General features: G+C 36.4%; 9 protein-coding genes across 17 annotated transcripts in view; 5 read left to right on the forward strand and 4 right to left on the reverse strand.

Annotated features, from left to right (window-relative positions):
- On the reverse strand, positions 1–1,494 carry RpS11 (ribosomal protein S11). 2 transcript variants are annotated; one of them, XM_065311102.1, is made up of 4 exons: positions 1,373–1,494; positions 914–1,039; positions 240–445; positions 1–174 (listed from the first exon to the last, which is right to left on the reverse strand). In XM_065311102.1, exons 1-4 carry the CDS (start codon positions 1,382–1,384, stop codon positions 51–53), a joined length of 468 nt encoding a protein of 155 aa, XP_065167174.1. In that variant the 5' UTR covers positions 1,385–1,494; the 3' UTR covers positions 1–50. The 2 variants fall into 2 exon arrangements, with proteins under 2 accessions (XP_065167174.1, XP_065167175.1); XM_065311103.1 differs by lacking the exon at positions 914–1,039 and adding an exon at positions 743–859 and having other exon boundaries at positions 1,373–1,463.
- On the reverse strand, positions 1,378–15,306 carry Fen1 (flap endonuclease 1). Of its 3 annotated transcripts, none has more exons than XM_065311090.1 (5): positions 15,092–15,306; positions 14,361–14,944; positions 14,084–14,302; positions 13,766–14,015; positions 1,378–1,496 (listed from the first exon to the last, which is right to left on the reverse strand). In XM_065311090.1, the coding sequence occupies exons 1-4, from the start codon at positions 15,171–15,173 to the stop codon at positions 13,767–13,769; spliced, it is 1,134 nt and encodes a 377-aa protein (XP_065167162.1). In that variant the 5' UTR covers positions 15,174–15,306; the 3' UTR covers positions 1,378–1,496; position 13,766. The 3 variants fall into 3 exon arrangements, with proteins under 3 accessions (XP_065167162.1, XP_065167163.1, XP_065167161.1); XM_065311091.1 differs by lacking the exon at positions 1,378–1,496 and adding an exon at positions 7,084–7,172; XM_065311089.1 differs by lacking the exon at positions 1,378–1,496 and adding an exon at positions 9,409–9,547 and having other exon boundaries at positions 15,092–15,305.
- LOC135798296 (TM2 domain-containing protein almondex-like) lies at positions 1,660–2,752 on the forward strand. Its single transcript, XM_065311096.1, has 5 exons — positions 1,660–1,834; positions 1,895–1,964; positions 2,017–2,169; positions 2,225–2,384; positions 2,437–2,752. Exons 3-5 carry the CDS (start codon positions 2,020–2,022, stop codon positions 2,676–2,678), a joined length of 552 nt encoding a protein of 183 aa, XP_065167168.1. The 5' UTR covers positions 1,660–1,834; positions 1,895–1,964; positions 2,017–2,019; the 3' UTR covers positions 2,679–2,752.
- On the reverse strand, positions 2,674–10,148 carry Lrr47 (Leucine-rich repeat 47). Its single transcript, XM_065310561.1, is given in 5 exon segments — positions 2,674–2,825; positions 2,878–4,367; positions 6,520–6,583; positions 8,261–8,480; positions 8,482–10,148. Coding segments are annotated over 5 exon segments (2,940 nt in total). The 5' UTR covers positions 9,567–10,148; the 3' UTR covers positions 2,674–2,744.
- Not11 (CCR4-NOT transcription complex subunit 11) lies at positions 4,671–6,606 on the forward strand. Its single transcript, XM_065311087.1, has 8 exons — positions 4,671–4,823; positions 4,881–4,972; positions 5,034–5,179; positions 5,240–5,368; positions 5,424–5,593; positions 5,649–5,781; positions 5,840–6,355; positions 6,411–6,606. The coding sequence occupies exons 1-8, from the start codon at positions 4,786–4,788 to the stop codon at positions 6,567–6,569; spliced, it is 1,383 nt and encodes a 460-aa protein (XP_065167159.1). The 5' UTR covers positions 4,671–4,785; the 3' UTR covers positions 6,570–6,606.
- On the reverse strand, positions 6,217–7,182 carry LOC135798295 (ATP synthase subunit s, mitochondrial). Of its 3 annotated transcripts, none has more exons than XM_065311094.1 (2): positions 6,608–7,182; positions 6,217–6,546 (listed from the first exon to the last, which is right to left on the reverse strand). In XM_065311094.1, exon 1 carries the CDS (start codon positions 7,180–7,182, stop codon positions 6,610–6,612), a length of 573 nt encoding a protein of 190 aa, XP_065167166.1. In that variant the 3' UTR covers positions 6,217–6,546; positions 6,608–6,609. The 3 variants fall into 3 exon arrangements, with proteins under 3 accessions (XP_065167166.1, XP_065167164.1, XP_065167165.1); XM_065311092.1 differs by having other exon boundaries at positions 6,217–6,551; XM_065311093.1 differs by having other exon boundaries at positions 6,217–6,557.
- Positions 7,271–8,232, forward strand: LOC135798297 (peroxynitrite isomerase THAP4-like). 4 transcript variants are annotated; one of them, XM_065311100.1, is made up of 3 exons: positions 7,271–7,367; positions 7,525–7,597; positions 7,709–8,232. In XM_065311100.1, the coding sequence occupies exon 3, from the start codon at positions 7,715–7,717 to the stop codon at positions 8,213–8,215; it is 501 nt and encodes a 166-aa protein (XP_065167172.1). In that variant the 5' UTR covers positions 7,271–7,367; positions 7,525–7,597; positions 7,709–7,714; the 3' UTR covers positions 8,216–8,232. The 4 variants fall into 4 exon arrangements, with proteins under 4 accessions (XP_065167172.1, XP_065167170.1, XP_065167171.1 ...); XM_065311098.1 differs by having other exon boundaries at positions 7,305–7,597; positions 7,656–8,232; XM_065311099.1 differs by having other exon boundaries at positions 7,305–7,597.
- On the forward strand, positions 10,125–13,754 carry LOC135798301 (VPS35 endosomal protein-sorting factor-like). Its single transcript, XM_065311104.1, is given in 11 exon segments — positions 10,125–10,272; positions 10,324–10,408; positions 10,467–10,646; positions 10,711–11,570; positions 11,620–11,708; positions 11,711–11,762; positions 11,823–12,108; positions 12,167–12,313; positions 12,367–13,198; positions 13,269–13,534; positions 13,585–13,754. Coding segments are annotated over 11 exon segments (2,985 nt in total). The 5' UTR covers positions 10,125–10,171; the 3' UTR covers positions 13,672–13,754.
- Positions 15,217–16,678, forward strand: part of LOC135797956 (uncharacterized) — a 2,456-nt gene continuing 994 nt past the window's right edge. Inside the window, exons 1-3 of the mRNA XM_065310562.1 lie at positions 15,217–15,231; positions 15,524–15,675; positions 15,763–16,635. Of these exons, the coding sequence (XP_065166634.1) occupies positions 15,217–15,231; positions 15,524–15,675; positions 15,763–16,635 (1,040 nt within the window). The remainder of the gene's footprint in view (positions 15,232–15,523; positions 15,676–15,762; positions 16,636–16,678) is intronic.

Below are 16,678 nucleotides of genomic sequence, written 5' to 3' on the forward strand. Positions count from 1 at the left end.
TACGATTTTTGTTGTTGTTTTCTTATTATTTTAAACAAAAGTGGGACAAATTAGAATTTCTTGAAACTCTTCTTGGAGCCAGTGCCCTTGGTGACCTTCAGGACATTGAATCGGACCGTCTTGGAAAGCGGCCGGCATTCGCCGATGGTTACAACATCACCATTTTCCACATCCCTAAATAAAAATAGAAATAAACATAATAAATTATATGTAATTATTAAAATAAGATTTAAAAATACCTGAAAGCCGGTGACAAATGCACAGACATATTACGATGCCTCTTCTCGAAACGGTTGTACTTCCTAATGTAATGCAGATAATCGCGACGAATGACGATTGTGCGCTGCATCTTCATCTTCTGCACGACGCCGGTGAGAATGCGGCCGCGGATGGACACATTACCAGTGAACGGACACTTCTTGTCGATGTAATGTCCCTCAATCGCCTATTACCATAAAAAGTTATTAATAAACATAAAAATAACATGTTTTAATGCGAAATATACAACAAAGCACGTGTAATAAACAAGCTACATTATAATAACCACCACCAATATTAAATAAAAGCTTAAAATTAAGTGTAAAGTGTAATAAAATGTTAGATTTCCCAAGTGTATCACCATTAACCAAGTACATGTCCACCAAGCCACCAATAACATAACAATAACCGATTCCCATATGTCAATATGCCAAATGCCCATAAATAGCTTTATTTTTTGCTTAAATTTTGTGGTTTTTGTTACCTCGCGCGGGGTCTTGAAACCAAGCCCAACGTTCCTGTGGTGGCGCAAATTTTTCCGCTTGGCCGCTGTCTTATGATTGAGGAATACAACGGGTTGTTTTTGGAAAGCTTTCTCTGTCTAAATGTGTGCGGGGAAAAAACACAAACGTATTAGTACACAGCTGAGACTAACCTCTCTCGGAGTCTTGAAGCCCAAGCCGACTTCGCGGTGGTAACGCATCGACTTGCGACGCTTACCGCCCAAACCTTTCTTGCGATTTAAGAAAATCGTCGGCTGTTTTTGGAATGATCGCTCATTCTACAAAACAAATGACGTTCATTTATCCAACAGAGACAAATACATGTTATATCATATTCCACTGTAGGATGATAATAAATAAAAATTTACAGTTTAAATTACAATAAAATAACGTCCGTATATGAAATTTATTAACTTTGTAACCACGTGTATTATGCTGCATCCAGAATAACCCCAAAACGTGAAATGTTTTATTTGATGTGTTACAGAGCAAAATTGAGTGAAATTTGATTAGAAATGGAACGGACTTACTGCGTGGACGTTATTTTATTGTTATTTCTCGGTTTGTATCCAGTTTTTCCATGTTTTTGGCCAGAATTCACAGCAACTTACTTGATCCGCCATGTTGACAGCTTAAAAAGACTGACTAAAAAGAAACAATCTGCCAGGAAATGGTGGCCATGTTCGTTTGACAACGGAAGTGGTAGGGGCTTCTGGGTAACAGCCGAATTCAAAACTAAATAACAAAAAGTATTAAAATTTAAATATTAATAGCAAACAAATATAATTTAAACATATATTGTTTATTTTACTTAATTATCTAATTTTATTTTAAACCGAAACCAAAAAGAACTACGAGACAAAATGAAAACAATCTCAGTTAGAAGTTGGCAACCACACTTACTCTAATCTATGCTGTAACCTCAGAATAATTTACTAATGATAACAAACGTTTAAAACGTTCGAAATTATTGATAACACCATTCAAAATGCAGTGTTATCAAATAAGTGCAAAGAAGGCATGTCTAATTCTACTCATGTTTGTTATAAATGGTGCACAACACTCGCAATTCGGTCAGTATTCCAATAACTACTGATTTACATAAAATTAATTCAATTATTTATGCAAAACAGGTGATAACAACATGGATCTAAGCAGAAAGAGTCAAAACTTTAAAGAAGTATCACTAAAAACAACCCTGAGGTATAAATTTGTCTAAAACTTGTTTAAATCAATTAAAAATCAACAATTTTAGATTATGCTAAGCCATGGTTATTGTTCTGCACATCATGAAAACTGTGAGCAAGTGAGTGGCTTCTGCCTCAGTTGTGACATGAACAGCACTTGTATTTATGGCCAGAAACTGAATGCCACTTGTAATGTACCCAATGGTATAATCTGCATGACAGTAAGTTGAAAAATCAAGTTTTTTTAACCAAAAACTTAAGATTTTTGTTTCACAGGGTAAAAAAACGTTTGAAAAGGAATACATCTGCAGATACTGCTATCAAACTGAACCATGGGAGCATACTTGTGACTGGAAAGCAAGCTGCAACTCTGTAGCAATAAACAGATCACAATATACAACAAATTGTACAGTTAATGACAACATTATATGTTTAGGTAAATATTTAAGCATCTTACCAACTGAAATTAAAACTGATTTTAATTCCAGGCTCAAGAACATTCAATAAAAATGTTTATTGTAACTGGACAGGCGGATATCGCTGGTCCACCGCGCTTGTTCTAAGCATAACTTTAGGAGGCTTCGGAGCTGATCGATTTTATCTGGGGCATTGGCAGGAAGGCATCGGTAAACTGTTTAGTTTTGGTGGTCTAGGCGTTTGGACATTAATAGACGTAATTTTGATTTCCCTGCATTATTTGGGACCTGCTGATGGGTCACTATACATTTAATTTGGTACATAAATATTTATTTCTTTGACTGAATCACGATTTTTCTGTAAACTTGTATTAAAATATTCATGACACGATGGACATTTCTCTCCTGACGTATTCCTTCAACTCTAAATCGTTTAAATCTTCAAAATCTGCAGAGTTTAACTAAAAATCAACAAAAATCAATATTTTTATGATTATTTTATAGGAATCTTACTAGGACAACTGTCAAATCCATTTTGTACATTAGCCTCGTCTTGACTTGCAGCCTACCAGACATTTTTTCATCCACATTCTTCACTCGGTTGCTCTCATCGAGAACTTCAACCACAAAAGCCTTGTAAACATTCTTCCTGTATCCAGTTATACCCAAAACATTAAAATGTGGCACTTGATACTCGAATTCCAGCCGATTCACATCCAAATCACTCATAAACACTTTCAAAACATTATAAATCTTCATTAAATTCGGCCGTTTCTCCAACTCTAGCTTTATATCCGCCTTAAACACTTCAGCTTTCACACCAAAACGTTTATAAAGTTGCATATCTTCAACCTGCATACAAATCAACAACATATTCAACCGAATTTTTGTTTTTGTTTGCATCTTTCGAATCACACCGATTTTATCCTTGCATAAATTTAATAACTTTTCAGAGTGGAACTCTAACATCCACAAATAAAACACTGAATCCAGTAGTGTTTCCGGTTCGTCATCATAATAACCACTCACAGACCGTGCATAAATTTCTTCTTCGAATAATTTCAAATGTGTTTGATTTAAACGATGCCCAACGAAGCTGCATGACCACAGAAAACGTTTAATGTCTTTCCCACGAATATTATCAATAAAATACGCGCGTTTTTCGCGAATATTTGTCGTTATAAGTTGATTAATCGCACGCTGCGTGAATAATTCAAACAATTTCTCATCGTAATATAAATAATCAGCAAACAAAGGTAGGATATGACTGATTGCTGTGAATGTATAGTGTTTATATGTTTGATTAAAAAATATCACTGCTGATATAGTGGCTAACAGCTCCTCATTTTGGCACTCATTGTGTCTTAATGATTTAATTAATGTTACTAGCATGCCAGGATCATCAAACAAGTGCAGATTGTTCAGTAAACACTGCTGTAAGATACTCAATAGTTCCTTATTGTATATTCTAGTACTGGTTTTGAATGTTGCATTGCACAACACTAGTAAATCAGTCAGTGAGAATGCTCTCAACATTTCTGGATTAGTATTCAGGTGAAACATGCATTTTTTCATGTGTCTTGATGCTTCATAACTGTTTTTCTTTAGGGCAACCATGTACATAAACTGTACAAACTCCTGGGCTGTTAATTCTTCTATTCTATGCGCTAAAATCGAGTTTGAAATCGTGTAGAAGTCAAAATTTGTGATTTTTCTTGGTGAATTCAGTAAATAAATTGTGAGGTATTGAAGGATTTCACTGTTGGTCATCTCGGATGCTTTACTGCATAGAGTTTTGTCCATTTCAAGCAGTGCACGTACTCCTTTGATGTTTTGCGTGTTTGTGATGAGTGTTTTTTCGGTGTTGTTTGCTTGAAAATATTCGAGAAAACGATGTGTAAGTTTGATATTTTCTGGCACTGAAGGTTTAGGCGCTTGCTGAACGTTACTTATGTATAAATACTGCAGTTTTCTGAGGAGATTTACGCGATTCCACATTGTTCATGATCACTTTTATTTAACTTATGTTTAAAAGAAATTAATTAGGATAAATGTTGAGGATGGTGTAATGTTTATTTTTAAATTTGTATGGTTAGGTTACCATTCTGCAAACAAGTAAAGTTAGATATAAAACTCTAGAGCTTAAAATATTAATTCTGCTAGGAAGTAATTTTGTATACGTAAAAAAAGACTAATAAATAAAAAATATCAATATTACTACTTGTTATTTTAATGCTTTCCTATGCAAATACTAATTATTTATTAAATGTTTTATAAGAATCATGCGCTACCTTTACCATGATCAAATTGTCAACAAAATTTAGGTTATTTCATCATATCCAGATGAAAACATGATCATGATTTCCAATTTCTAAATATAAAATTATAATCAAATAGGATTTTTACCATCCAGATTTAAATATGGCTTTATCTATAGAACAATGCGATGTTTTGCTCAAGTATGTTGCCTAAAATAGCTAAACAATCTATTTTTAAATAAATTTATTCATTTGCAGAATTATTGATGAACCGAACATTGCAACACAAACACTGGAAGCAATTGTTAATGATGTTATCAAAAAGTTTGAAACAACCGATTATTTCAAAGGTATTTCTAATTCTATAAACATTTTAACTATTAACTAATCAACTATGAATTGTGATTTTAGTTGGAATGTGTTTGATCATGTTATTACAGCAAGATTTGATCAAATCACATGAACAAAGATTAGTTGTGATAACTATTCTGCATGAAATGTACAGGGATGAATCCATAGGCAAAACACCATTTGCCAATGCATTTGTGCAACTACTGGTATAAAACTGCTTTAAAACTAATTAAAAACCAATGATTGAGTTATTATTTTGGTTTTAGTCACCAACTGAACAGCAAGGAAGCCCTATAGGTGCACCCAAACTGCAATATCCTGGACATTTGCCAAAATTAACCACACAGGAGCGAAATTTCTTAGAACAATTGATTTCAAATGTTTCCAAAGATGTAGTAAGTATTTTTCATCATATTTGATGAAATAAATCATTAATTAATGATTTTTTAGTTGTTGAAGAGGACAGCAACACAAATATTGAATGCAGACACAATTCCAAGCCTAAACATTGATCTTTCCGCCCTGCAACTGAGCCTGGCTGATAGAAAACTGGAGTTTTCATACATGTCAAAGAGTGGTATTCCTGTTACATTGAGTTTTCCAGAGAAAAACATAAACAAGTAAGTTTTTCTTTAATTATTTACAATTTTTATGTTAAATTTATGTTTAATTTAGTTATGCGCCTAAAGAAGACCACACAAATGCACTAATCAAAAGCCTCATGTGTGGAAATGACGCTCCTGTGAACAAAGTCTACAAACCGGAGTTTGTTACGCTTGCTCCACCGTTATACAACTGCCAGGATGAGGTTTGTTACATACTTGTAACATTTTTGCATATTTTTACATTAAACTAAAATATTTCAGCCTGTGTGGTTTAACATGACTCACCCAACCCGTCATCAAATCATCTACGACGCTACAATGTGTGTACCCAACATGGCCGGCCAGGAAGCGCGCCATCTACTCACAAAAGCCTACAAATCCGCGTTATCTCTCCAGCAACAAACACGACTCGTAAAAGAACTTGACAATGATCCCAAGTTGGTGTATCACATTGGTCTAACACCAGCCAAACTACCCGAATTAGTCGAAAACAATCCGATAATCGCCATTGAGATGTTACTAAAACTAATGCAGTCGAAACAAATCACTGAATACTTCAGTGTGTTGGTCAACATGGAGATGTCGCTGCACTCAATGGAAGTTGTCAATAGGCTAACCACAACTGTGGATCTACCAACTGCGTTCGTACATCTTTATATTTCGAACTGCATCTCAACTTGTGAGACCATCAAAGACAGATACATGCAGAATCGACTCGTGCGATTAGTCTGCGTGTTTCTACAGAGTCTTATACGAAACAAGATTATAAACGTCCAGGTAAATATCCTATTCTTAAATAAAATTTAAAAAATAGTTTTTGTTTGTTTTCTAGGAGTTATTCATTGAAGTGCAGGCATTTTGTATTGAATTCAGCCGAATACGCGAAGCAGCCGCCTTGTTCCGCTTACTTAAACAACTAGAAAGTGGCGAAATTGGCTTACCATCACCTCCATCCTCCTCATCCACATCTAAACTGAAACTAGATGGATAAACACTGCTAATAAACTATAAATAAATATTTAATGGTACATTTATGCTGCTGTTACATTACAATTGGGTAGAGCTGCCTTCAACTGTGCTCCTACACCTTGAATATCCTTAACACCTGAGAGTGCTCCCAGATTTAAATACTGCAGGCTTTTCATTGCTGTCAGATGCAATAAGCCTGCATCACTGATGTTGTGACATCCAGTTACTTGTAGTATTTTCAACTGGCCACCTATGGGCTGTAGTTCTTTCAATGCATCATCATAGACATAATTACATTTGTTGAGTATGATTTTATCCAGTTGTGTGCAGCCAACAAAATGGTCAAAACCATAGTGCATGATGGAAGAATCTGTTGCATCTACAGCAGTTAATGTAATTTTTTCACCTTCCGGTGGGATAAGATTATAATCATTTAGAAATTCAGGACAGCAGGTTAATTTGACAGCGCCGCCATTACGAAGGATCCATTCGGCGCATGTTCGATCAGGACCAAATTTTTTCCATCTGTGTTGATCTTTTCGATTGAAGATTATATTCAGATATTGCCAGAGATTACGTTTTCTATACAGTTGTGTGACTTGTGAGAGTATCGGCGTTTTGGTGACTGTAAACATTACAATGAATTTTTAATACAAACACTTTAAATTTTGAGGAATTATTGTCGGTGAATTTATATTTACACTTGATTTTAACAGCTGTGAATTTATACGCCAGCGCCCTCTACATAATGTCTGACAGTTTAATATAAACTATACGCAGCACTTCAAATTTTAAAATCTTAAGAGATATTTCAGTATTGGTAAAAGTTTACAATGAAATTATCACTATTTAAACATTAAACTTAGCGTAATAATAAATAACTAACAGTAATTCGTGGAAAACATCAACATTTATAGGTTATCTTAAATATGTTGGTATCATAGAAGTGAAAATCTTGTTTTTTTCGTTAATTTTAGCCTAAACTACGCCAATTTCTGCTCGCTGAGATTCTAATAATACTGAACCACCTCACAATCAAATGTACAAACAGTAAGTTACAGAGTTACGCCACTAACACACAATTTTACAAATAAATAACGCTTTGCAGGTGAGATTCGCTATAACACAGTTTAAACACTTATTAACTACTTATATTAACAGCTTGAAATGAATCCGAAACCTGCGCACGCAGCGTTGGAACCAATTAAGTTCCTGCTGGGCACATGGCGTTCAATTTCCGCACATGGTAAATTCGCCGAGCGCGTCGCACCTTTCGTCTACTGCGAGCAGCTGGAGTTCACCACATGCGGCCAGCCAATGTTAAACTACACCTCAACTTCATGGCATGCAGTAGATAAATACCCAATGCACATGGAGACGGGTTTCATGCGCATTATTCCCAACACAAACAACGTGAATCTCTTCCTCGCGCATAATTTCGGTCTTACCACAATCGAGGAAGGTTTCGTAGCTGAAACCAGCTTGAAATTAAAAAGCACCAGTGTAAGCCGCTCGCCAAATGTGAAAACACCGAAAGTTCTCGGCATCGAACGCAATCTCACCCTCTTAGATGACGGGAAGTTACAGCTGGTGCTTTACATGTCCACGAATGAGGTGCCGGAGATGACGCAGCATTTAGCTGTAATCTACGAGAAAGTAATTGAATAAATAAGTGTAGAATCTGTCTTATAGTGAATCTCGAATCGCATCCTATCGCACCAGCATGCGCCTGCGCTGTGAGCGCGCGAAGCACTGCAGCGAGCAGAAGTATAAATCCACCGGAACAAACCCGCCGGTTTCACGCGATGAGCGCAACTCGCGCGTGATATTCTCCAGCCACATGATGTCTTTATGCGCGACGTATTTGTCAAAGCAAGCTTTACCACACACGCAATACCTGGCTGTTTCTAGATAATTAATAATAATCTGCGGGAGTGTTTTTACAATATGGCAACCTGTCAAATAAGACTTTTCTGCCAGCGTATTCTTTAAGAGTTAACACTGGTAATGCTTTCGGGAACTGCGCAGCGAATATATTCCGCTGCACGTCGTTCATTTCAACATTAGACGCATTGGAACTCACGTCTAATTCATCAAGAATTAGTTTTTTTATGCTTCCCGGGAAGCTTACAAGTTGATTATTACTAGCGGTGAATATGCGTAGATTACGAAGGTTGCCGATGCCGCTCGGAAGGAACCGAAGCTGATTATCATCGATATTCAGAGTGACAAGTGCGTGTAAACGCAATAACTGATTCGGGAGATATTTTAATTCGTTTTTCGACACGTTGAGGGCGCGTAGTGTTCGTGAGAGATTACCACCCATCCAATCCCACTTGCGTGGCGCACTTTTACCGAATAGGTTACCCTTCAGGTTAATCTCGACCAGGTTAGGCAACTTGTTCAACTCCTCCGGCAGGAATTCGATCAGATTGTTTGACAGATCAAGGACACGAAGGTTGAGCAACTTGAGAATGCCTCTGTCAAAACCAAGTCTTCTTACATCATTGATGTGTAGTACTTCCAGAGTGACTGGGAATCCTTTAACGGGATATTCCGACCGGTTTTTGATGGTTAACTTTGTCGGTGCGACTGTTTTGTGATCCAGAGCAGTCACACCAATGCCTGACACTCCTGATGACTTCATATCAGCTGCAGTCAGTTTATTCTGCAGGATTTTCTTTAAAAGTGTTAGGAACTGTTTCAGTTGTGGAACTGTTGCTTGAATGAACAGATCATGTGCTGGTTGCTTGAATTGCAGAGTTGCTTTGCCTTCATGGATGAATCTGATTAGTATTTGACTCACATTTTCCTTCACTGGATACTTGACGCCGGTTTTGTTCGTTGATGTAAAGAGGATAATGCAGAATTCCGGCTGTTTGTCCTTGGAACTGCACGGTTGTTTGCATAAAGCAAGCGTGGATTTGAGATATTTACGTTTTTGTTGTTGTTGGTTGATGCCCAGGGGTTGGTTGACGAGTTGTCGGTTGATCACGCAAACTGAGCACAGAATTCGCATTTTAATTCAATTTATAACAAGCCTCGCGTGACGACTTAGGTTAGGAACGTAAACTAGGTAAACTAATCGAAGTAATGATAATTCACTCATCAAACAAGTTGATCAGCTGAGTGTCGGCGAGCAGAGTGAAAACAAACAAGATGGCGGTCGGTTGTGCGCAGATGGGAATAGTGCGACACTAGCGCCACTCTTAAACTTTGAAAGATAATTTATATTTTGTTTACTGTTCTGTTAAATATTGATAGCAAATATTAGAAGACAATAAATTAAACCAATGAGTAGATTTATGGCGATTAATTGTGGTAAATAGGAATTAATTATTAATTTTTGTCAATTTATAATCAACGGCCATTAAACGAACTACGTTTTAGGTTTTTATAATATACAGCTTGGATAGTAGTATTTGTAGTAATTACAACAATGTAAATATTAAACAACCAAACGTAATTTACCCTCAAATGTTAATTAATTGAGTGTTATATTCGACTATTTGTTATTTAAAATATACATACATGGCTTTATTTCGATAATATGCATTTACTAATTTTATTTATCTTCAACCACGATGTATAAATATTCAATGTCAACTGAAGGACATTTAACCTATGCTACTATACGTCAGATTAGATTTTGTGATTGTTGTTGTTTTCATATTCGTATTTTGGACACAAAATAACAAAATCATGGCACAATCCTCCATAGAATGGTAATTTCAAACGAAAAAAATCGTTATTATTCTCACTACTGATGATTTTAGGGTAACACGAAGCCCATACATAAAACATTTAGTCCACAACATGCAAAAAACTCAAGTTGAAGATCATCCACTCAAAGCAATCACTGTAAGAAGTAATAATATCTAATTTACATTCAATTTCTACATAGAAAATAAATTCTCAGGTAACCGAACGCATTCCACGTCGAGTTTTAAGCTCACAATCAAGCACAGGCAGAACAACACCCATTATATCAACACCAACAGCATTAATTGATATTAGTGCTGCTCTGGAGGGCATTGATCCATTGACAAAGTTTGCCATTGAAGAAATGGATCCTCTGACAGCATTCGCGAATGAAAACGTAAGAAACTTCATAAATTTAAATAAATTTTGATGATTTTTGTAATTTTTTAAAAATATTCTAGGCAAAAACTGTTGTTTCCACTAAGCCTACATCAGATAAACCCGAAGTAGACTCATGGGACGCTCGCAAAGTCTCCATTCTAAACCAATTCACCACATCAGAGAAGATATCAATTGTTACAAGTTTCCTAAACGATGATGAGCAAGTCGTCGTTAAAACCCAAACATCATCAATTGATAAAGTGCAAAGCAAGTTGGAGCAGTTGGATTACTTTGAGGAAGGCTCTCAGCAAAAGTTTGACCTCTCACAAGTAGAATACATGAAACGCATTGATTATTTAAACCGCGAGTTGGTTTCTGCATGGACTTCGGAGCAAAGAGTGAAATCTTTGAAGATTGCCATTCAATGCGCCAAGATGTTATCGGATACCGAAGTCCTGCAGTTCTATCCGAGTAAATTCGTATTGATCACAGAGATTTTAGACGTTTTCGGTGTGTTGGTCTATGAAAGATTGCGAAGAAAAGCATTTTATATCCGACCAGGGACAAAAACACCAACTGCATTACCGCATAATTTCACACCGGACATGGTGCATGAAACAGCGAAGGAAACATGTCGAAATTGGTTTTATAAAATCGCATCCATACGCGAATTAGTACCGCGGATTTACGTCGAAATGGCGATTTTAAAATCGTACAGTTTTCTAACCTCAAGCGAATATTCAGCGGCTTTGATGCGATTAACGCATATGATTCGTGGGATTGGTAATCCGTTGGTTTCGCTGTATGCGCGGTGTTATTTATGCCGTGTGGGGCTTACAGTCACAACACCAGGCAAAGATAATAGCTTTCTGATGGAGAATTTTTATGACTTTTTGAATTTGCATCAACATGTAAGTAGGCAACCAGTTAACCACATTATATCCATCATTATACATGTTGTTTAAATCTATTTCTTTAGTTATTACCACCGAATGTTATCAAAAAATGCCGATTGCGTCTTATCTCACCCTGTACACTCCTGCATTGGATTTTATTCTTTCACAAGTTGCAACACAGGCGGTGAGGCTCTCCTACAGGATATTCTTGAAAAGTGTAAGAATATCACTAATAGGTAACTGTCAAATTTATTTATTTTTATATATATATTGATTTGTGTTTGTTTTATTTATAGTTCTTTGATGTTAAACACGATAATGTCTGTGTTTAAACCTTCGTTTATCTCGCATCGTTGTCTGAGTTTCCTCGACACAATTATCAAAAGCAACGATGAACGCGGGTTCCCTCTACATGTACTTTTGCGAACCTTGGGACTTTGTGTGACTGTATGTCCACCACCTGCTGAGGACAGGAAAAAAGTCCTGGCGATTGTTTGGAGTCATTTATCGCATATTCGCAAAGCCGATGAATATTTAAACAGTATAGAACCATGGGTGCAATATGCAGTCCAACATTTTATGGTAAAAAGCTAAAATAATGAGTTGTTTCATCTTAAAGTACAAAATAATCATGTTTTAGGGTCTTGATAGTCAAGTAAATCAAATACTTGGAAATATTGTCCAACATATGAGCGTTGAACGCACTGAAAAACCCTACAATCAATTAAAACTCGTTGTGGAACGGATTGTTAATCATGTGCCTGATATTGAAGCACTTGTTGCAATGGTAACTATACTTTTTTAATATTTAACCTTTAAATCTAAAAAATTATCTTCTAGGATTATTTCCTACCCTTAATCGACTTATTCCAACACGAACAACATAAAGTTGAAGTATGTAAAATCATCCTCACGGCATGGAACGCCCCGAATCAATCACAGCCAATCACAGATCCGATAATCATCAACACTGTGACGCATATATGTTCCGCCATGCATGATTCAGTCAGCGCCCTCACTGTTGAAGACGAAGTGCGGCAAATCAGCGAACTAATCAGCGCTACAATCCGAAAAGTTGATTATGGCCGCGATTTCGAGCAACAATTAACATTCTACGTGGAAAGTCGTGGCGCATACAGTAATTTATACGCTGTATTAGTCCAACTGGTACACTGCGTTAATCTACTATCGATTAAAACAAGATCGATTGTAAATGGCCACCATACAAGAAAAACAGGCGCGTTTGTACGCGCATGCGCAGCATATTGCTTCATAACAATTCCATCAATAGCATCAGCAAAGACAAGATTAGAGTTGTATCTACACAGTGGACAAGTAGCACTGTTTAACGCATGTCTTGGTCAAGCAGATGCATTCTTCAAAGCAGCATTAGCGATTCTACATGAGATTAACGCTGTGAATGTTACTGAACAAATGCTGCCGAAGAATTCGGATGAATTTCTATTATCATACATTAGGAAGTTCCTGAGTGTATTGATTGTTGTACCGGATGCGCCGGATAAAGGCGTCTTGCATTCCACGCGGATTTTATTGAATTTCGTGCAGAATTATGACTGGCACTCGGCGCAGATGCTCGCGGATGTTTACATCAACGTTTTGGATATGTTGGCAGCCATGGGGCAGGATACATATCCATATTATATTGATAAAGGTAATAATCTTCCATGATTTGATGATTTGACGATGATTTACAATAAATTGTGTAATTTTTATGTTTTTAGTTGAAAGTAATGATGCTCTTTATGGCAGTGATCCGAAATTCCTCGCTGAGTTGAATAAAATCGCCACAATTGTTTTAAATGAATTGCTAGTGAAGCTAAAAGAGATCGGCGCGGGTCGAACACAATCGTTACTCGCACAAAAACTGCTGAATGTTGTTTTAAGCCGAACTGATCTTGCAACAGCGCCATCTCTGGCTACTTTAGTGGTGAATTTATGGAATATTTCGTTGAAACATGGAAATATCGATAAGAGACGCATGGGCATTGTGAGTTTTACAACATTAAGCTTAATTTTGAGGTTAATACTTGTTTTTAGTTACCCAGTGGAAAATACTTCGCCAAAAAGTATTCGCATAGTGAAGATGTGATTTATGATCAAGTCCTATCAAAACTAAATCTATAATGCATGTTTTTTTAATTATTATTTCAATGTGAAAGGTAAAAATAAAATTGAGATACATTTTGGAGATTTTGAATGAGTAAAAACAGAGACTTACTTTACTTTGGTCTGCCTCGTCCAGCGCCTGTCTTAGCGCGTTTATTAGGCGTTGCTTTCTTGGGTTCAGCTTTACGTTTCGCTGGAGTCGTGCTCAACACTTTGAAGAATCCATCCAAACGTCCTTGCGTTGTAACTCCGCGTGCTTTCGCTAATTTCTTCGCCCCATTGCGCACGCGTTCCTCGCTGAACTGTTTATCACCACAGAGATACTTAACCAAACCTTCTTCATCTGGATCATTCCATTTTAACTACAAATTATTTAAATATAAATATTTAAAATCGTTTTTTAATTAAATTAATTTTTAATTGTTTATACTTCGATTGTTTCAGGATCAGCTACTTCTGGTTCGACAAAAAGCTGTCTTGCACCTTCGTAATTCCAGTCAGCTGGAGGAGTATACTTTTTCGTGTCGATATTCTTCAGAATCTCTTCAATACACTTGTGTTGTTTGATTAATTCAATCGCACGCTTCGGGCCTATGCCACGAATGCTGTCTGTGTAATCACAACCAAGCAAAATGCACAAATCTATAAACTAAAATAAGAATTACAGTTTAAACTTAACACTAAACATAACTTATAAAAGAATTTACTTCGTTTCTAGTCAATCCAAGTCCTTCAATGACTTTATCATAATAAAACTCTTGAATGGGCATCTTCCTTGCTTCGCTGAACGTCATATGCCGCAGGAGAACATTTGTACCGAATGTTAACGCGTCCATATCCTCGGTGGCTGTTCCGAAGACTTTGCCAGCTTTGACTAAAGCAGCGCATTGTGCTTCTGCTTCACAAGGTGCTTCAACGTAGGGAATCCCCATGAGTTTTAGTAATGTTTTGCAGTCTTCTGCATGTTGTTTGGTTACTTTTACTAATCGACGATTGAATTTCTCAACGTCAGCGGCGTCGCCTGCTTCTGTTGCTTTATCCAAGGCTTTTTGTGCTTCTTCACGGCGTTCTGCACGTTTGCTGAGCTCGCCGCTCTTCATCTGCGGTGGTTTACCGTCGAAAACGTAGACAGGTTTTATGCCGTTGTCTATCAAGCGTATTGTTCGGTAGAAAGTGCCCATTAGATGTGAGGTGGTTTCGCCGTCTACTGAGGTTAACTGGGCACCTTCTGACCGAACTGCTATGAGAAACTGGTAGAGACACATAGAAGCATCCACAGCGATTTTACGACCTTGAATTTAACATGTTTATTATTGATAGAAATACATTTTTGGTGTAGAAAGATTAAAGATTACTTAAATAGGGTTTGCTTTGGAGAATTTATTGCACAAAACTCTGAGGTAATCTCTTTTTATGAGTGAAAACAAATGTGACTCACCGAAATAATTCTTCATTTCATTTTCTTTGATCGCTTGAGGAACAAGATCGGCAATGAGTTTCGAAAGGCCTAGAATTCCCATGGCGCACTTTGTTTTATCAATAAATAACAATAAATACTAGATAATGCGTTATAATCGCGTATAGAATGAAGAATAGTCTAGCTTCTTCACGTAACGCGTTGAAATTGAAGGTTGCGTGAGATTTTGGCGGGTAAGCAGGTTACACATGTGTTTTGTTTATTGCGCATGCGCAGCTGCGCTGGAGTTACTTTTGACCGTTATACGCTAGTAAAATTGTGAATTGTGAATTGCGAATATACATCAAATTTTACTAATTGTGCTCTTCAATTCAACAAACTACTGCATTTCTGTATTGCATAATAATAAATTATGGACTCCTTAAGGCGAGATCCTTCAAAATTGTATAAAAGTTACAAGAACTGCATATTGAGACTGGAAAGTTAGGACCGAATGAGATTGCAGCTTGGTACGACACATTTGATACACAAACATTGGAGTTTCTGGATTGGTTTCAAGATAATATAAGTTCTGATAATTGCTTAGAATATTCTGAAACATTGGCGTAAGTATATATTATCATTTGGTATAAATTTAGTCATTTAAAAACATCACAATTGCTTTCATAATAATAATTACTGTTGCTTTGTAGTTATGATGAATTAATCAACAAGGAACTATTCCTTGAAGGCACAGCTTATGATCAAGCCCTGGAACAATGTGAATCTGATCATCCAGGGATATTCAATCAGGAAGCAAATGAATTGGAATGTGAATTATTAGAAGCAGAGCTTTCATATCATCAAGAAGAACTTGAATATTTAACCAAATCATTATGCATCACAAATGACAAAAACAAAGACTTGAAAAAGAAGCATTCTGGACAAATGTTAGAGATTTCCAATGTAGATTTACATAAAGATAAAGCTGCTTCAACATGTTTGCAGCTGGCTTGTGTACTGGATCAACTAAACACAAATTTAGGAGAAAAATTGCTCGCTTGTTTCAATATCATCAACAACACACATGATTATGATACAACAACACTGTCTACCACATTTAATCATGAAGGAAACAATGAATTTGTACCACAATTAGAGCTTATCTTAACAGAGGTTTTAGCCTCACTTGATATCTCAAACAATTCATTAAATATTTCAAAATCTGTGAATAGATCAGTGCAAAGCCATGAAGAAAGCCTCATATCATCTGTTTTTGTCGATATGGAAAAGAGTTTGTATAATAATCCAGAGTATATCACTACTTTTCGGGTAATAGCTGACCGATTAACACATGTGTTGTATCAATACCATGAATCCGCTGGTAAAGTTGAAGTTTTGAATGCCAAAATGAAACAATTACAGAATTTAAGCAGGTTTGGCTTGGGTTATGATTCAATCCGGTATAACACACCTTCAAAACTGAGAAATATTCGACAAAAACCACCAAACATTCAACAATTTGTTAAATATTTAATTAATCAACCTAATATGAGTTTAAAATCAACAGAAGAAGCTGGTATTAAGTAAATATTGACTAGTTTTGTATATATTTGTACAAATATTTAA

This window comes from Atheta coriaria, unplaced genomic scaffold, assembly GCF_025399875.1.
Source record: "Atheta coriaria isolate IRGN ID8LTWV9N9 unplaced genomic scaffold, Caltech_Dcor_3.1 hic_scaffold_9_pilon, whole genome shotgun sequence".
NCBI lineage: Eukaryota > Metazoa > Arthropoda > Insecta > Coleoptera > Staphylinidae > Dalotia > Dalotia coriaria.

Excerpts from the sequence above, each read along its gene's own strand:
- Not11 (XM_065311087.1), top strand. The coding sequence starts at position 4,786 with ATGGCTTTATCTATAGAACAATGCGATGTTTTGCTCAA. Across the intron at positions 5,180-5,239 it reads ATGCATTTGTGCAACTACTG|TCACCAACTGAACAGCAAGG; the intron begins GTATAAAACTGC and ends TTTTGGTTTTAG. Across the intron at positions 5,369-5,423 it reads CAAATGTTTCCAAAGATGTA|TTGTTGAAGAGGACAGCAAC; the intron begins GTAAGTATTTTT and ends ATGATTTTTTAG.
- RpS11 (XM_065311102.1), bottom strand. Across the intron at positions 446-913 it reads GCTTCAAGACTCCGAGAGAG|GCGATTGAGGGACATTACAT; the intron begins GTTAGTCTCAGC and ends TTATGGTAATAG. Across the intron at positions 175-239 it reads CATTTGTCACCGGCTTTCAG|GGATGTGGAAAATGGTGATG; the intron begins GTATTTTTAAAT and ends ATTTTTATTTAG.
- LOC135798296 (XM_065311096.1), top strand. The coding sequence starts at position 2,020 with ATGCTAAGCCATGGTTATTGTTCTGCACATCATGAAAACTGTGAGCAA. Across the intron at positions 2,170-2,224 it reads ATGGTATAATCTGCATGACA|GGTAAAAAAACGTTTGAAAA; the intron begins GTAAGTTGAAAA and ends TTTGTTTCACAG. Across the intron at positions 2,385-2,436 it reads TGACAACATTATATGTTTAG|GCTCAAGAACATTCAATAAA; the intron begins GTAAATATTTAA and ends TTTTAATTCCAG.
- LOC135798295 (XM_065311094.1), bottom strand. The coding sequence starts at position 7,182 with ATGTTTACAGTCACCAAAACGCCGATACTCTCACAAGTCACACAACTG.
- LOC135798297 (XM_065311100.1), top strand. The coding sequence starts at position 7,715 with ATGAATCCGAAACCTGCGCACGCAGCGTTGGAACCAATTAAGTTCCTG.
- Fen1 (XM_065311090.1), bottom strand. The coding sequence starts at position 15,173 with ATGGGAATTCTAGGCCTTTCGAAACTCATTGCCGATCTTGTTCCTCAA. Across the intron at positions 14,945-15,091 it reads TGAAATGAAGAATTATTTCG|GTCGTAAAATCGCTGTGGAT; the intron begins GTGAGTCACATT and ends GTTAAATTCAAG. Across the intron at positions 14,303-14,360 it reads TTGGATTGACTAGAAACGAA|TTTATAGATTTGTGCATTTT; the intron begins GTAAATTCTTTT and ends TTCTTATTTTAG.